The sequence below is a fragment of the Acanthochromis polyacanthus genome, chromosome 12 (genome assembly GCF_021347895.1).
Source record: "Acanthochromis polyacanthus isolate Apoly-LR-REF ecotype Palm Island chromosome 12, KAUST_Apoly_ChrSc, whole genome shotgun sequence".
Lineage (NCBI taxonomy): Eukaryota > Metazoa > Chordata > Actinopteri > Pomacentridae > Acanthochromis > Acanthochromis polyacanthus.
This window is the reverse complement of record NC_067124.1, coordinates 30,180,063-30,192,774: the sequence shown is the minus strand read 5'-3', so window position 1 is coordinate 30,192,774 and position 12,712 is coordinate 30,180,063. Positions and strand designations below refer to the sequence as shown.

At 39.8% G+C, this 12,712-nt stretch overlaps 1 protein-coding gene across 3 annotated transcripts in view; it reads left to right on the top strand.

Annotated features, from left to right (window-relative positions):
* LOC110960716 (collagen alpha-6(VI) chain-like) overlaps nt 1-12,712 on the top strand; it is a 153,731-nt gene that overhangs the window by 128,636 nt on the left and 12,383 nt on the right. The window contains exons 35-39 of one of the 3 annotated variants that reach the window (XM_051956905.1): nt 6,174-6,667; nt 6,794-6,881; nt 7,426-8,079; nt 8,300-8,387; nt 11,530-11,669. The exons of 1 other annotated variant lie outside the window; for it this stretch is intronic. In XM_051956905.1, coding sequence (XP_051812865.1) covers nt 6,174-6,667; nt 6,794-6,881; nt 7,426-8,079; nt 8,300-8,387; nt 11,530-11,669 — 1,464 coding nt within the window. The remainder of the gene's footprint in view (nt 1-6,173; nt 6,668-6,793; nt 6,882-7,425; nt 8,080-8,299; nt 8,388-11,529; nt 11,670-12,712) is intronic. One more of the 3 variants, XM_051956907.1, reaches the window with a different exon arrangement.

Here is a 12,712-nt window from a genome sequence, read left to right as displayed (position 1 = left end):
AAACTTTATTCACCCTAACTGGGAAAAATCACACATTATAGCAGCTCAAAGACATAAGCAGAAGGAGGAAAGTGATGGTTGATGGACATAAATGAAGCAAGACAAAATATCCAAAAATAGAACAAAAATAAAAAATAGTAGAGATGCTAAAGACACCTTTCATGTATACAGATGTGGCATGATGAAAAATTGTATACGTAACTGTAAAACTAGCACAGGGCGCAGAAGTTAAACTCCTAATAAACCAAAAATGGTCTAAAAAGTAGATGAATACAATTGCACGGAATTACACACAGGAATTTGTACTGGATAGATGCATAGTTTGATGTAATTAATAATGTCGCACAGGATAGCTTCACACTGCACTTTAAACTTGTAATGTTTGGACTTGACAAAAAATAAATGAACAGTTTGCATGAATCTTTTTGAAGTATAACAGCTTCGGATTATTAAGTTCATCCAACAAACTACTCCAAATTAGGGAAATTACCTTTTGCTCTACTTTTTTAACTACAAATTTTAACTGTCTAAAATAGTTCATTTATGTCAAAATAGAGAAGTGAACTTGTAATCCTGAAGTTATCAATCCAGTTTCAATAGGTTCAACTTGAATGAATTTTTCCTCTACAGTTTAAGATAGCAGAATTGTTTAATGATAGGTCGTATAAACATTAGTCTTTAAGTTGTTTACATGTTATTTAAAATGAATTTTTATTTGTCACATGCTTAATTACCAGAATTGTGAACACAAGCCTTTAAGTTAGTCTGGGAGGAGACTTGAAATGCTAAACTCAAGTTGAAGAAATATTATTTTATCAAACCAATTTTATTATGTCACTCCAACTTGGATTTAAGTTCAAATCGACTAACAGAAATTTGAGATTAACTTGCACACAATATTAAGTTAATGCAACATTATAATGTCAACACAACTCAACTTACTACAGTAATCTAATCTAATCTAATCATATCTTGCAACCATGTATTTAATTAGGGATTAGAATAGTTCTCTTAAATTGCTTTCTAGGGTGTAGTAAGTATAATATGTACAAGAATATATGTAAAAGATACACTGTAAGGATATACAGGCTTACATGGTACATGTTATGTAATAATGATTAGTCAAGCACACCATTAGAAATGCATATTTAAGGATAATTAAAGAAAAAAACAGATAAATATCAATAATGTATAGGCAAATAATGATAGTGACACAAACAGTGGATTGTGTGGATAATGTTTCAGACGTTTTGTGGGGGGATGACTGTCCCGAACCATGTTTTCTCTGCAGGGGCGCCCAGGAGATAGTGGTGAACCTGGACCCAGAGGAATTCCTGGTTTTCCTGGGCCTCAGGTCAGTGCGTCACCATCCTACGTTATTTCAGATTACTGATGTGAATATAACAAACAGATTCAGCTCTTCTGATTGATCTGGTTCCTCTTCAGGGTGAAAATGGACGACCTGGAAACAAAGGACAACCTGGAAGACCTGGCACTCGTGGACAGAAGGTCTGCAACATAATTTTCATATTACTTGTCCAAACTAAATGACAGAGATCTCTACCTGTGGTTTGACCAGTTAGAATGACTTAGAGATATGTTGAATAACAACTAATCACAACAACGTGATTGATGTCCGTAATTTTAGTTTAGGATAGTCAAACCTGTCAGTTTAACGTTACAACGACTAGCCATAGCGTTAAACTGTCTGATGAGGGATGTCAAGACTGCATCATAAGCGTCTGATAAGTCGTATCTGTAACCATTATTCTGACTGGTCTAGGCTTAATTACAGAGATCACTGACTGTGGTTTTGATTGGTCACAATGGTGTTATTGACATGTGGAATAAAACTCTGACTAGTCACAATGATGTTGGTGATATCTGTCAGCAGCTAGCCATTGAGTTAAGCAGCCTGGCGAGGGGTGTCAAAACTGTATTCTAAGTGTCTGATAAACAACATATACAGGTATTTTTGTGACTAGTTCAAACTGGATAACAGAGATATCTGACTGTGGCTTTGATCAGTCAGAATGACATTAATTTTAATTGCAAATTCACCTAATAAATGTTAAACAGTTCTCTCATTGCTTTACAAGATTCATCACTTCGTTGCAAACGTCTGTAGAAAATGGTTTCAAGTTGTTGTTGAGATATTTAAGTTTGGACCAAATGACTTGCGGCTCATAGAAAACCCTTACAGCAGAGTACGGGGTGGTAAAATGTAAAGAAAAGTGTTTGTTAATCTTTATGTTGTTGTTAAAGGGCCAACCAGGAGATCCAGGTCCTAAAGGTGTTCCAGGACGACCTGGACCCAGAGGACTACCGGTAGGGAGCTGAGTTGTAAAGTGAGTTTGAACAGTTTATGTATAGTCCAGTTTGAGACTCTGTCGGTCTGTTTCAGGGTGAGGATGGCAGAGACGGATTTGGACCTCCAGGACGTAAAGGTGCAGAGGTAGAGCTGGATGTATCCCCTTAAAATAACCGCAGAAAACTTAGAGCAAAGGCTTGTTTCCATCCAGTCCAGCTATAAAAATGTTATGATATGAACGGCAGGTGAACCGTGAAATAGCTCTAGTCAAACTTTTTCACCTCAGCTGAAGATGAAAACATTTTTTTATATTTTCTTTTTCCTAAAACATGTTCTTACACAGACTTGAAACAGGTGGAGAATCCTGGACAGGTACAGTTCAATCACTGCTTTTTACTTCTTCTCTACAGGGAGATCGTGGTTTTCTTGGTTTCCCTGGTCTCGGGGTGAGTCCCTCCATTTTTACAACAGCTGAATCTTAACCCTCCTGTTGTCCTCATTTACAGGCACCAAAAAATATTGTTTCCTCATCTGAAAAAAATCTAAATTCCCCAGATTTCTGAAAATTTGCAAAACCTTCAGGAAGAAAATTCTGATAATTCCTTAAAATTTCTCTTAAAAGTTTTATTTTTTTTTAAAAATCCCCTGATTTTGGCAAGAAAATTCTTGTAAATATTTTCAAAAAAATAGTAAAAATCTTCCAAAAAATCCTAAAAATATCTAAAATGGTTACATATATATCAGTAAAACTTTTAATATTTTCTTGAAGAACATTCACGTAAAAATCAACCAAAATCCAGTGAATTTTGCTGGATTCTGGTTGATTTTTATGTGAATGCTCTTAAAGAAACATTTTTAACATTTCTTTTTTCCACCAGAACATTTTCAGAGATTTCCCAGAAATGTTGACATCAGAAGTTTCACCGTGAAAATATATTTTTCTTCCACATTTTCAAACTTTAAAACAGGTTAATTTTGAATCGCAGGACAAAACAAGAGTTAATGTAGTCCGACCCCACAGCAAGACATGAGAATCATGTTGGAGTTCAAACTGTTCAGACATGACATTTGTCTCCTTACTTCAGGGTGAGGACGGTCTGCAGGGATCTAAAGGACATCCAGGACACAAAGGGAACCCTGGTCGAGACGTAAGTGCTGATTTAACTCCGATATCTTTCAGTAAAACAGGGTTTTTGCTTCATCATTGTCTTTACTTGTGATCTATGCAGGGGAATCCAGGCGGGCCAGGAAAATCAGGCGAGAAAGGAGACCCAGGACGTCCAGGACACAAAGTGAGCTTCAGTCTTTAAAATCACTTTCAGGAGTCAGAAAATCCAGAGCTGGCTCTGCAGAACACCTTAAGTATGATATATGCAATAATTGTCCCTGTCCGAAGAGGGGGACCAAGTATTCGCCTCCGTCCGTCTGTACGTACGTACGTACATCCGTACGTCCCGCATCCTTGTCTGCGCAATATCTCATGAAGGAATTGTCAGATCTTCGTCAAACTTGATGTCAACATGTATTAGGATGATCCCCCGACACCAGTCAATTTGGGTGACCTTTGCATAATTTTCAAGGTCACACCGAGCGTTTGTTGACTGTGACTTTCAAATCCATGTCATCGGCGGGGGACATAGACACATTCGTGTCAAACACTTGTTTTAAAATGAAATACTTGATCACAAATGTAAAATTTAAACTATTTTTGTTAAATGTTCAGACCAGATTAAGTGGGTAAGACAAGTTGTACAACAAAAACTAAATTGTTGGTTGATGGTCTAATCCAAGTAGAACATGCAGCTACAGATGTTTCATAAAATATTACAAGATGGCTTTTGCATTATCCTTTTTTCCATATTTCAGCTCATCCATCGTTAGACTATTTGATCTCTTTGTCCAGATTCTGAATCACTGACATGGTGAGAAATAACAGCAAAAAAATTAGATGAAAGAAATGAATGAGATGTTGTTGCTCACACTCAAATTTAAATGAGCAAATAAAAACTTCTGAAAGTGGGTCAATTTAAAAATATATATTTCAGAAAGTATGTCTTATGTCAAGCCAAACTGTCACCAATCTCTTAAAAAATATCGACTTATAGTTGATATCATAAAAAAATCAAGCACGAGGAGAAACTGTTCTAAAAATCTGATTATTTGAGATGGAATGAACCTTAACGAGAGGGCTTAAGAGTGTTTTCTTCAACCAATTTACTTTTAAAGAAATTTTAACTTCAGGTGTTTTGTGACTCTGGTTTGGCTGTGAGAAGGTTTTGCTGCCACAGAACTGAAAGATGATGACACAAGTTTCCAATATCTCTGTTTTTCCTCCTTGCAGGGGGCCAGAGGTCCTCCTGGAAAAAAGACTGTAAGTCCCCCTTAAATTCAAAACGCCTGCTGATATTAAATATGTTCATTCTAAACATGCATTCTGTTTCCTCAGGAGTGTGACATAATCAACTTCATCAGAGACAACTGTGGTGAGTGTCGGTAGGCGAGACAGAGAAACGTCTCATTTTAGTGTCTTCATGTGTTTGTTGATGACTTTTTTTTTAAGATGCAAAACCATGTTATGAAAAAACTAACTTCTGTTCTGTAAATGTTATTTTCTCCTCCACAGTTTGTTCTCAGGGTATGTATGTCTCTGTTCTCTCAGATGCAGAAGATATGGTGAGTACAGTGCAACAGTGAGATCAGGAGGAAAATATTTAAACCCTTGAACCCTTTCAGTCAAATTTCTAGGGTGTAATTTTTCCACTCTGCAGCTCTTGTTGATTCTGGACAGAGGCTGGTAGTTACACAACACTTTCTTTTTTCAGTTTTAAACAAATTAGTTTTGAGCAATGTGATATTTGTGTACAGTATGTTCTTCAGAGGTCTGTGTACTCCACTGGTTCAGTTCCAGTGAGCTCTAAGCTAAATGTCCAAACACAGTGAGTGCTCCAGCCTCCGATCAATCAGCACAGAGTTCAGTGGCTGAACTGATCAGAGATGAGATAAACACGACTGACTTCCTCTGTTGCTTTTCACAGAAGAATTTGTGGGTGATTGTTCCTCTGTTCTAATTCTTTCTCTCAAAACCCTTTCAACTCAAAAAGTCCCTGCTCGCAGTCACATTTTGACCCTTTGTGCATTAATATCCAGATTGTCGACACTTTTGTGCACTGACATCCAATTTAGCAATACTTCTGTGAATTAATATGTGAATTTTTACACTTTTGTCTAGTAGTATCCAGGTTATTGATACATTTGTGTATTGACATCCAGACGTTTGACAGTTGAAGATGATGTTTTTGACATGTTTTCATTTTTGATACATGTGTGGTAATATCCAGGTTTTCAACAAATTTGTCCATTGATATCCAGAGGTTTGACACTTTTGTGTGTTTTATTGTCGGTTTTACATGTTTGTATGTTATTATCCAGATTTTTGACTCTTGTGGATTAATACACATTTTTGCATTAATATCCAGGTTGTCAACACGTTTGTGCATTGATATTTAGATGTTTGACACTTTTTTGTGATACTTTGTAGGTGTTTGACACATTTGTGCATAAATACACATATTTTTGATGCTTTTGTGCATTATTATGTCAATGTTTGACACTTTCATGCTTTGATATCCAGATGGTTGACAGTTTTATCCATGGATATTGAGATTTTTTACACTTTTGTGCATTACCTTCTAGGTTTTAACTCTTTTCAGACACTTTTGGCACAAAAGTGTCAATAACTTAGATGTTAACACACTTAAATACTTAAAACTGTCTGACTGTAAATTTTATTGGGATCTCACCTTCTCAGCAGTTTTAGCTTTATTTCCACAGTAGTTTTACTTTTGTTACTTACGTCCACCAGGTGAGTCGCGGTGTCCTGCCTACCCCACTGAGCTGGTGTTTGGTTTGGACATGTCAAATGACGTGAGGGAGGACGACTTCAAAAGGCAGCGCTCGGCCCTTCTGTCTCTGCTGGAAGACATCAGCATCACTGAGAGCAACTGTCCGACGGGCGCTCGTGTGGCCGTGGTGGGATACAACGCCTTCACCAAGTACCTGATCCGCTTCCAGGACTACCGCAGCAAGACTGAGCTGGAACGCGCTGTGAACAACACCGCCCTGGAGAGGACCAGGAGCCAACGAGACCTGGGTGCTGCTATGCACTTTGTGGGTCAGCACGTCTTCAAACGGGTCCGTTCAGGGCTGAGGATGAGAAAGGTGGCGATCTTTTTCACTAACGGGCCATCAGAGGACACCACCAGCATTGTCACCGCCATGATGGAGTACCGAGGTCAGAACATCTTCCCGGCAGTCATCTCTCAAAGTGACGCCGCTGGTATTAGAGAAGCGATGCAGGTAAATGTCCCTTCTCAGCTCTGATCACATTCACTCTCTGATGTTGAAGTCCATCCGACTGTCAGGTCTGAAAAATAAACTTGTTGAGGGTAAAGTTTAATAACAGGAGCTGTGGTTTGTTCTCAGGTCGACGACACCGGAAACTTCATCTTTAAGGTGCTGCGGGAGGAGAAAGAGGACCTGAGGATGGTCAAGAACTGTGCAATCTGTTACGGTACAAATCGCGCCTCCTGCATTTTTAAACATTTTTTATGCATCACTGGCAATATTAGGAAAACTACAATGTGAAGAAGAATTCTGCCAAAATAAAAAAAAAACATTGAAAATCTGACAGCAAGAGTGCCAGAAAAAATATATTAAAAAACAGTGGAACACTGTATGATTCAAAAACTGTAAAAAATGTGAAATAAACTGCAAATATACTGCAAGATAATGCTATGTTTAGATGGTTCACACAGTTCAATTAAAGTGTAATTTTAGAGTCACACATTATAATAGACCAAATTACCATTTATAAAATGTTTTGCCAGTTATCTGTAGTTTAACAAAGGAGGTAAAAAATCTGTATAATTACTGTATATTATTAAAGTTCTTGACTTTCTTGTTGCAAAGTGTAAATATTTACACCTTGCAGGCCTTAATTTAAGCTTATGCGTTTGTGCTAAACATTTGAAGTGGACAGGCAGGTTTAATCAGAACTTTCTATCTTCTATTTTAAACACGGAGATAAGTGCTGTTTTGTGATGTTGTTTGTTCAGACCCGTGCAGACCTTCACAGGAGTGCTCCTTCATCCAGGAGCCGGCGCGTCCTCAGGAGGTGGACCTGGACCTGGTCATGGTGGCCGACAGCTCCAGGGAGATGCAGGCCGACCAGTACGCCGGCGTCCAGCAGCTGCTGGGTTCTGTAGTGGAGCAGCTGGCTGTGAGCCCTCAGCCCCGCCGACCCGGCAACCGGGCCCGAGTGGCCGTGGTCCAGCAGAGCGGCGCCCGGTCCGCCAAGGTGGAGTTTGACCTGCAGACCTACCAGAACCAGAAGCTGATGAAGGCTCACCTGATCCAGAAGATGCAGCAGCAGGGCGGCTCCTCGGCGCTGGGACGGACGCTGGACTTCACCCTGAAGCAGGTGCTGCTGAAGGCCGGCCAGCCGTCCAGGAGGAAGGCTCTGCTGGCCGTGGTGGGAACCCCGACGGCCTGGGAGGACCAGGCCAAGCTGCACTACGTCTCCCAGAAGGCCAAGTGCGAGGGGGTGGCGCTGTTCGTGGTGACGGTCGGTGATCACTACAACCGGACGCAGGTGGAGGAGCTGGCCAGTCTGCCTCTACAGCAGCACCTGATCCACGTCAGCAGACTGAAGGCCGACGAGCAGGACTACGCCCAGCGCTTCTTCAGAGTCTTCCTGTCCGCCTTCAGCAGTAAGAACTCACTCTGCTCAGAGTTCAGTTCACATTTCTGCTCATTTAGAATCAGTTTTACTGACCAGCAATGTTTTTACATATGAGAAATTTAGAAAGCAAGTGCTGTATGTCATTAGACAGAAAATATTACAGGACAATTCAGCAAAAATAATTAAAAGTAACAGAAATAATTGATTGTATCCAGCCACAAACACATATGTGTCTGTGTTTACTTCAGAGGGAAGGAACTCGTATCCTCCATCTTCACTGCGGCCGACCTGCAGGCAGCTGACAGACCCGGACGACTCTGTGTTCATCCTTTACAGGTACAAAAATTCACACAAAAAAAAACAAAGCACCAAATTGACCCTTCGCTAAGCCCCGCCCCCTTTGGTTACTGTTGCTACGCCTGTCAAGCTTTCCCTCCTAGCATGAAATATGGAGTACCGGTGAGTGATATTTCTCAGGAGATATGTGCAAATTTCTGGACATATTCTACAGCGATATCAGAGAGAACCAGACAGAAAGGTCTCCAATATGCTTTTGAAAACTACATTCACCAAATTAAATGTTGGCGGAGTGCAAATGAAGAGGACGTTAAAATAGAGGGAAAAGCGCACAGATCTCAGTGTCAGCGCCAAACACTCCATGTATTGTCACTTCACGTCAAAAATAATCATATACAAGAACAACAATGTTCTTGTACAGCAGGGTAAGCCAATATGTATTATATACATTTAAATTAATGTTATGTGAACTGTCATTATCATGTCTGCCCATTTCTATCTAAGCTAAATTTGTGTTTGTTTACAGCGCTCTGGGATATTGCTCACATACAGTGGGGCTGATCTATACACTTGATCTCATTAAGGCACAGCAAAGCCCAGCAATATCTTGCACAAGTTTGCCACAACAGTGGCACAAACCAAGGGGTTACAACATTAATGCAGTACCCATTTCATCTGTTGTTGTCGCCAAAGCCAGATGTGAGCGTAGGCGGAGACCCATAGATTGCTCGTATATATATGCTATACCAGTATGTCAGAAGTTGTCTCTATATATCACCAGTATTTATTTTGCTCAAATAATACACAGCAGCTCAAGTTTTAAGAGAAGTAACCTTCCATTGAGACGTCTTTCTTTGCTAATGTTATCTGACCTAACACACAGAGCTACGGTTAGCTAATGTTAGCTAGCAACTTACCTTAGAACAGACATAGGTGTTCTTATCGATTTTGGAGGGATTCGGCTGATCATGCAGTCTCCCACACTGCTTAATCCACACGCAGCACCTTTCTTCTTGTGTCTTTGGCTTGGGGAATGCAAAAAACTCAACACCACCCTCCAAGTTTTGCAAGTACCGTACGCACACCGCTTCGGCATATTGTCTTCTGCTGAAAGCTTGACAGACCTCTCGTGCCTAGTTACAGTTGCTAAGGTAGGATTGGACAGTCGCCATTTGTGGGAGGGGCTTAGCGAAGGGTCAATTTTCACACATTTCTGTTTCATCAGAGGGCTGACAGAGCTGAGAACAAACAGCAGGTCTGTGAATGTGACGTAATGACTGATCTGTCTGTCAGAGAAAGATAACAGCTGTGATGAAGACGCTGTTGGAATTTCAGCCTCAGATAAGAGCAGAAATTATGAATGTGGTGATTTACAGATCACAGCTTCCAAGCTTTGGGTCAAAGGTGGGCCGTCTTTCTTTCAAAATGTCTAGATTACGCATAATTTTGTTTTTGAACCTGCTTTTCAGCTGAACTTGGTACATATGTAGACAGAACTTGAGAAAAATTTGTGTTATTTTTTAGGCAGATTAAATCTCCACAAGCAGTGCAGCAAGGGTTTCTCATTTTTGATGCGATATAAAATCCTGTAGCTGTGGAGAAACACCACGACTACAAGTAGAGATAACTCAGAAATGTGTTCTGTGTAGTATTAGACTGTTGGAACAACAGAAATCTGAAAAAAAAACAAATGCTACTTCATTATTTATTCTACAAAAATGTAAAAAAAAAAAAAATCTCCACACACTATCAGTATTCAACTGTTTATATTAAAGTTAACTTATTTATTCTTTTAGCAGCCTCTACAAACTAATCTGCTCATCAGCTGTAGAAAGATGTTTCACCATGCTGAATGTATCCTCCAACAGCTTTCTCCTCTGTATGCTGTTGTTGAGCCATGCTGCATTTATTTTATTTGTCCAGTATGTTTATTTTCCTCTCCGTCTCTCTTGTCGTCTCATCTCTGCTCTGTGGAAACACTGCCTGCAGGTCACCTGAAAACTCCCTGAATTTTCACTGTTGTTCACAGTTGAGTCAGTCATGGAGACTTTTTTTTTTTTTTTACAGAATCCTGTTTGTGCAAAAGTTTTTTAAGAGAGTTTTTAAACAAGACATGTCGAATAAAGTGAATTATTTATCCCGACAGACACAAATGAATAGGTCAGGTCAAATTGTTGACAACCTGACAATTCTTTCAGTTTTTACAGTTTCTGGGTGATAAAAGTTGTCATTTTGTTCTTCTTTCAAGCTTGCTGTTGGGCAAAACCAATACTTGGCGCTAAAAGAGGCTTGAAAGCTGCAAATGTGGTGACCGCCCTCTGGTTCAGAGCTACAAGCTAAACCTCATCAGCCATCATGAAACACTCAGAGCAGCTTCAACCCTCGTGTTGTCTTTGGGTCTAAAATGACCCGGCCACGATGTTTGATAGCACAGAAAACCCCCTAAATGACATTTTATTAAACTTGAAATTTAATGACCGAAAGTTCTTCCGAAAGTGAAATTCTTCTTATTGTTGTGGGTTTTGCACCTTGTGAGTGGGAGCAATGATTCAAAAGATGTGAGAAGACTAGTATTTAGTGGCTTTGCCTAAATGAAATGTGCATTACAAATAAAATTTATTATTATTAATATTCTTATTATTTTGTAATTGAATTTTGTAGTTTTCCCTTCAAAAAATGCATTTTCAAGCTACTTTCTGCACATTTGATACTTTCTTCGGATATAGAAATACTGTCTCTTGCTAAACAAATAATGTTTACACCTGTGCAGCACCTGTAGCAGCTAAAATAGTGAGAATAAACCTCTACTTTAGTAAAGAAAACAATTAAAACATGTATGATGTACTTAAAAACAAGTGGTGTTAACTGGTTAAATACAGTCTTTATGCCTTCTGAAGAGGGGAAAACCCAGATATTTACAAAGTGTGTGATGCATGACAGGTTGGTTCTTCATGTAAAATCGATTTTTGGTTGAAAATTCAGTGAAGCTGCTCTATTTTAGAGGCTCAGTGGAGGCGGGTCTTTTTTGACCCTGAGCATAAGGAGAGTGTTCAGGATGTTAAGATCACACCAGGGTTACAACGCTCAGATTTGTGGGTCAGAACGAGCATACAATCTGTTGAATTGTGTTGTTCAGAAACACGCTGTGGTGACTCGGTGTGTGTCTGCGCTGTGTGTTCAGTGAGGGCTCTGCAGAGCTGGAGGAGGAGTTTGCCGATGACGCTGAGGTCAGAGGGCCGATCCAGACGGTTCAGCAGGACGCCTTCAGCTCTGTGAGCAGAACAGACGGACAGAGTTCACAGCAAGCAGCTGAATTCACTGGTAACATTAACACACAACCCCCATTTATACACAAAAACACACACTGGTTGTCTGCCAGAATGATTCTGTCTGTGCCAAGACGGGAGCAAAGAGTCAAATAAAGAACACTTGAAACTGTCCAGTCAAGTAAATATTAATATTCAGTTCTCAGTTTGCTACACACATCTAAGTGGATTTTAATTGTTGGACTTTTGAATTAGCATCAATCAATCAATCAGTATGTGATAGTCTACATTTTTCCTATTGCATGTGCAGAGCCAAATCCAAATGTGTGTTCAGATCACATCAAGTAAGATGAAATAAGCAGTGGCGGCTGGTGGTGAAATTTGTTGGGTGGACTAACAAATCCATAATACCGATTAAATGGTTAACACAGCTGCAAAAGCAACATCACCTATGATACACGCAGTTACATCAATTACAGGTACACTATACTTTTTTAGTGCTCTACATCAACACTCTCTCTCACTCACTCACTCTCTCACTCTCTTTCACACACACAGACACACACCACTACAAAACGAGTTCCAACTGCAACGACTGCCCACAGATAGCCTGCTGCAACTGTCTTATTACAACTGTTTGACCTCAGCAAAAACAAGGTGTCACAGTCCTTTAACAGGTCAACATGGGCCTACCTTATTTGAAAAGAAGCTCACATCGACGGCGATGTGATCCCAGTCTCTTAACTTCCAGCTTTTCCTCCAAAGACATTGTGGAAAATGGACATGAAAGCAAATAATCCACCTCGTTCATGCTAACGCCCGCCATAGCTTAACCTTTTCTCGTTGCGTCAAAGGCCTGTGGGCTGACTGAAGTTAGCCCAAATGATCAGTAAATCACGGGGGCGGGACATGACACCTGTCAATCACTTACAAGAACAAAATAAATGAAAGCGGACTCTATCTGCTGGGTCTGTAAAAAATAAGCCCATTTAGAGATATTCTATGTTTTTCTTTTGACTCACTGGTGCTGTTGCTACCTTTGTTTTCACCTAAACTTAAAACAATCTGTTGTAAGTTATTTGAAGAATAATTTTCTCA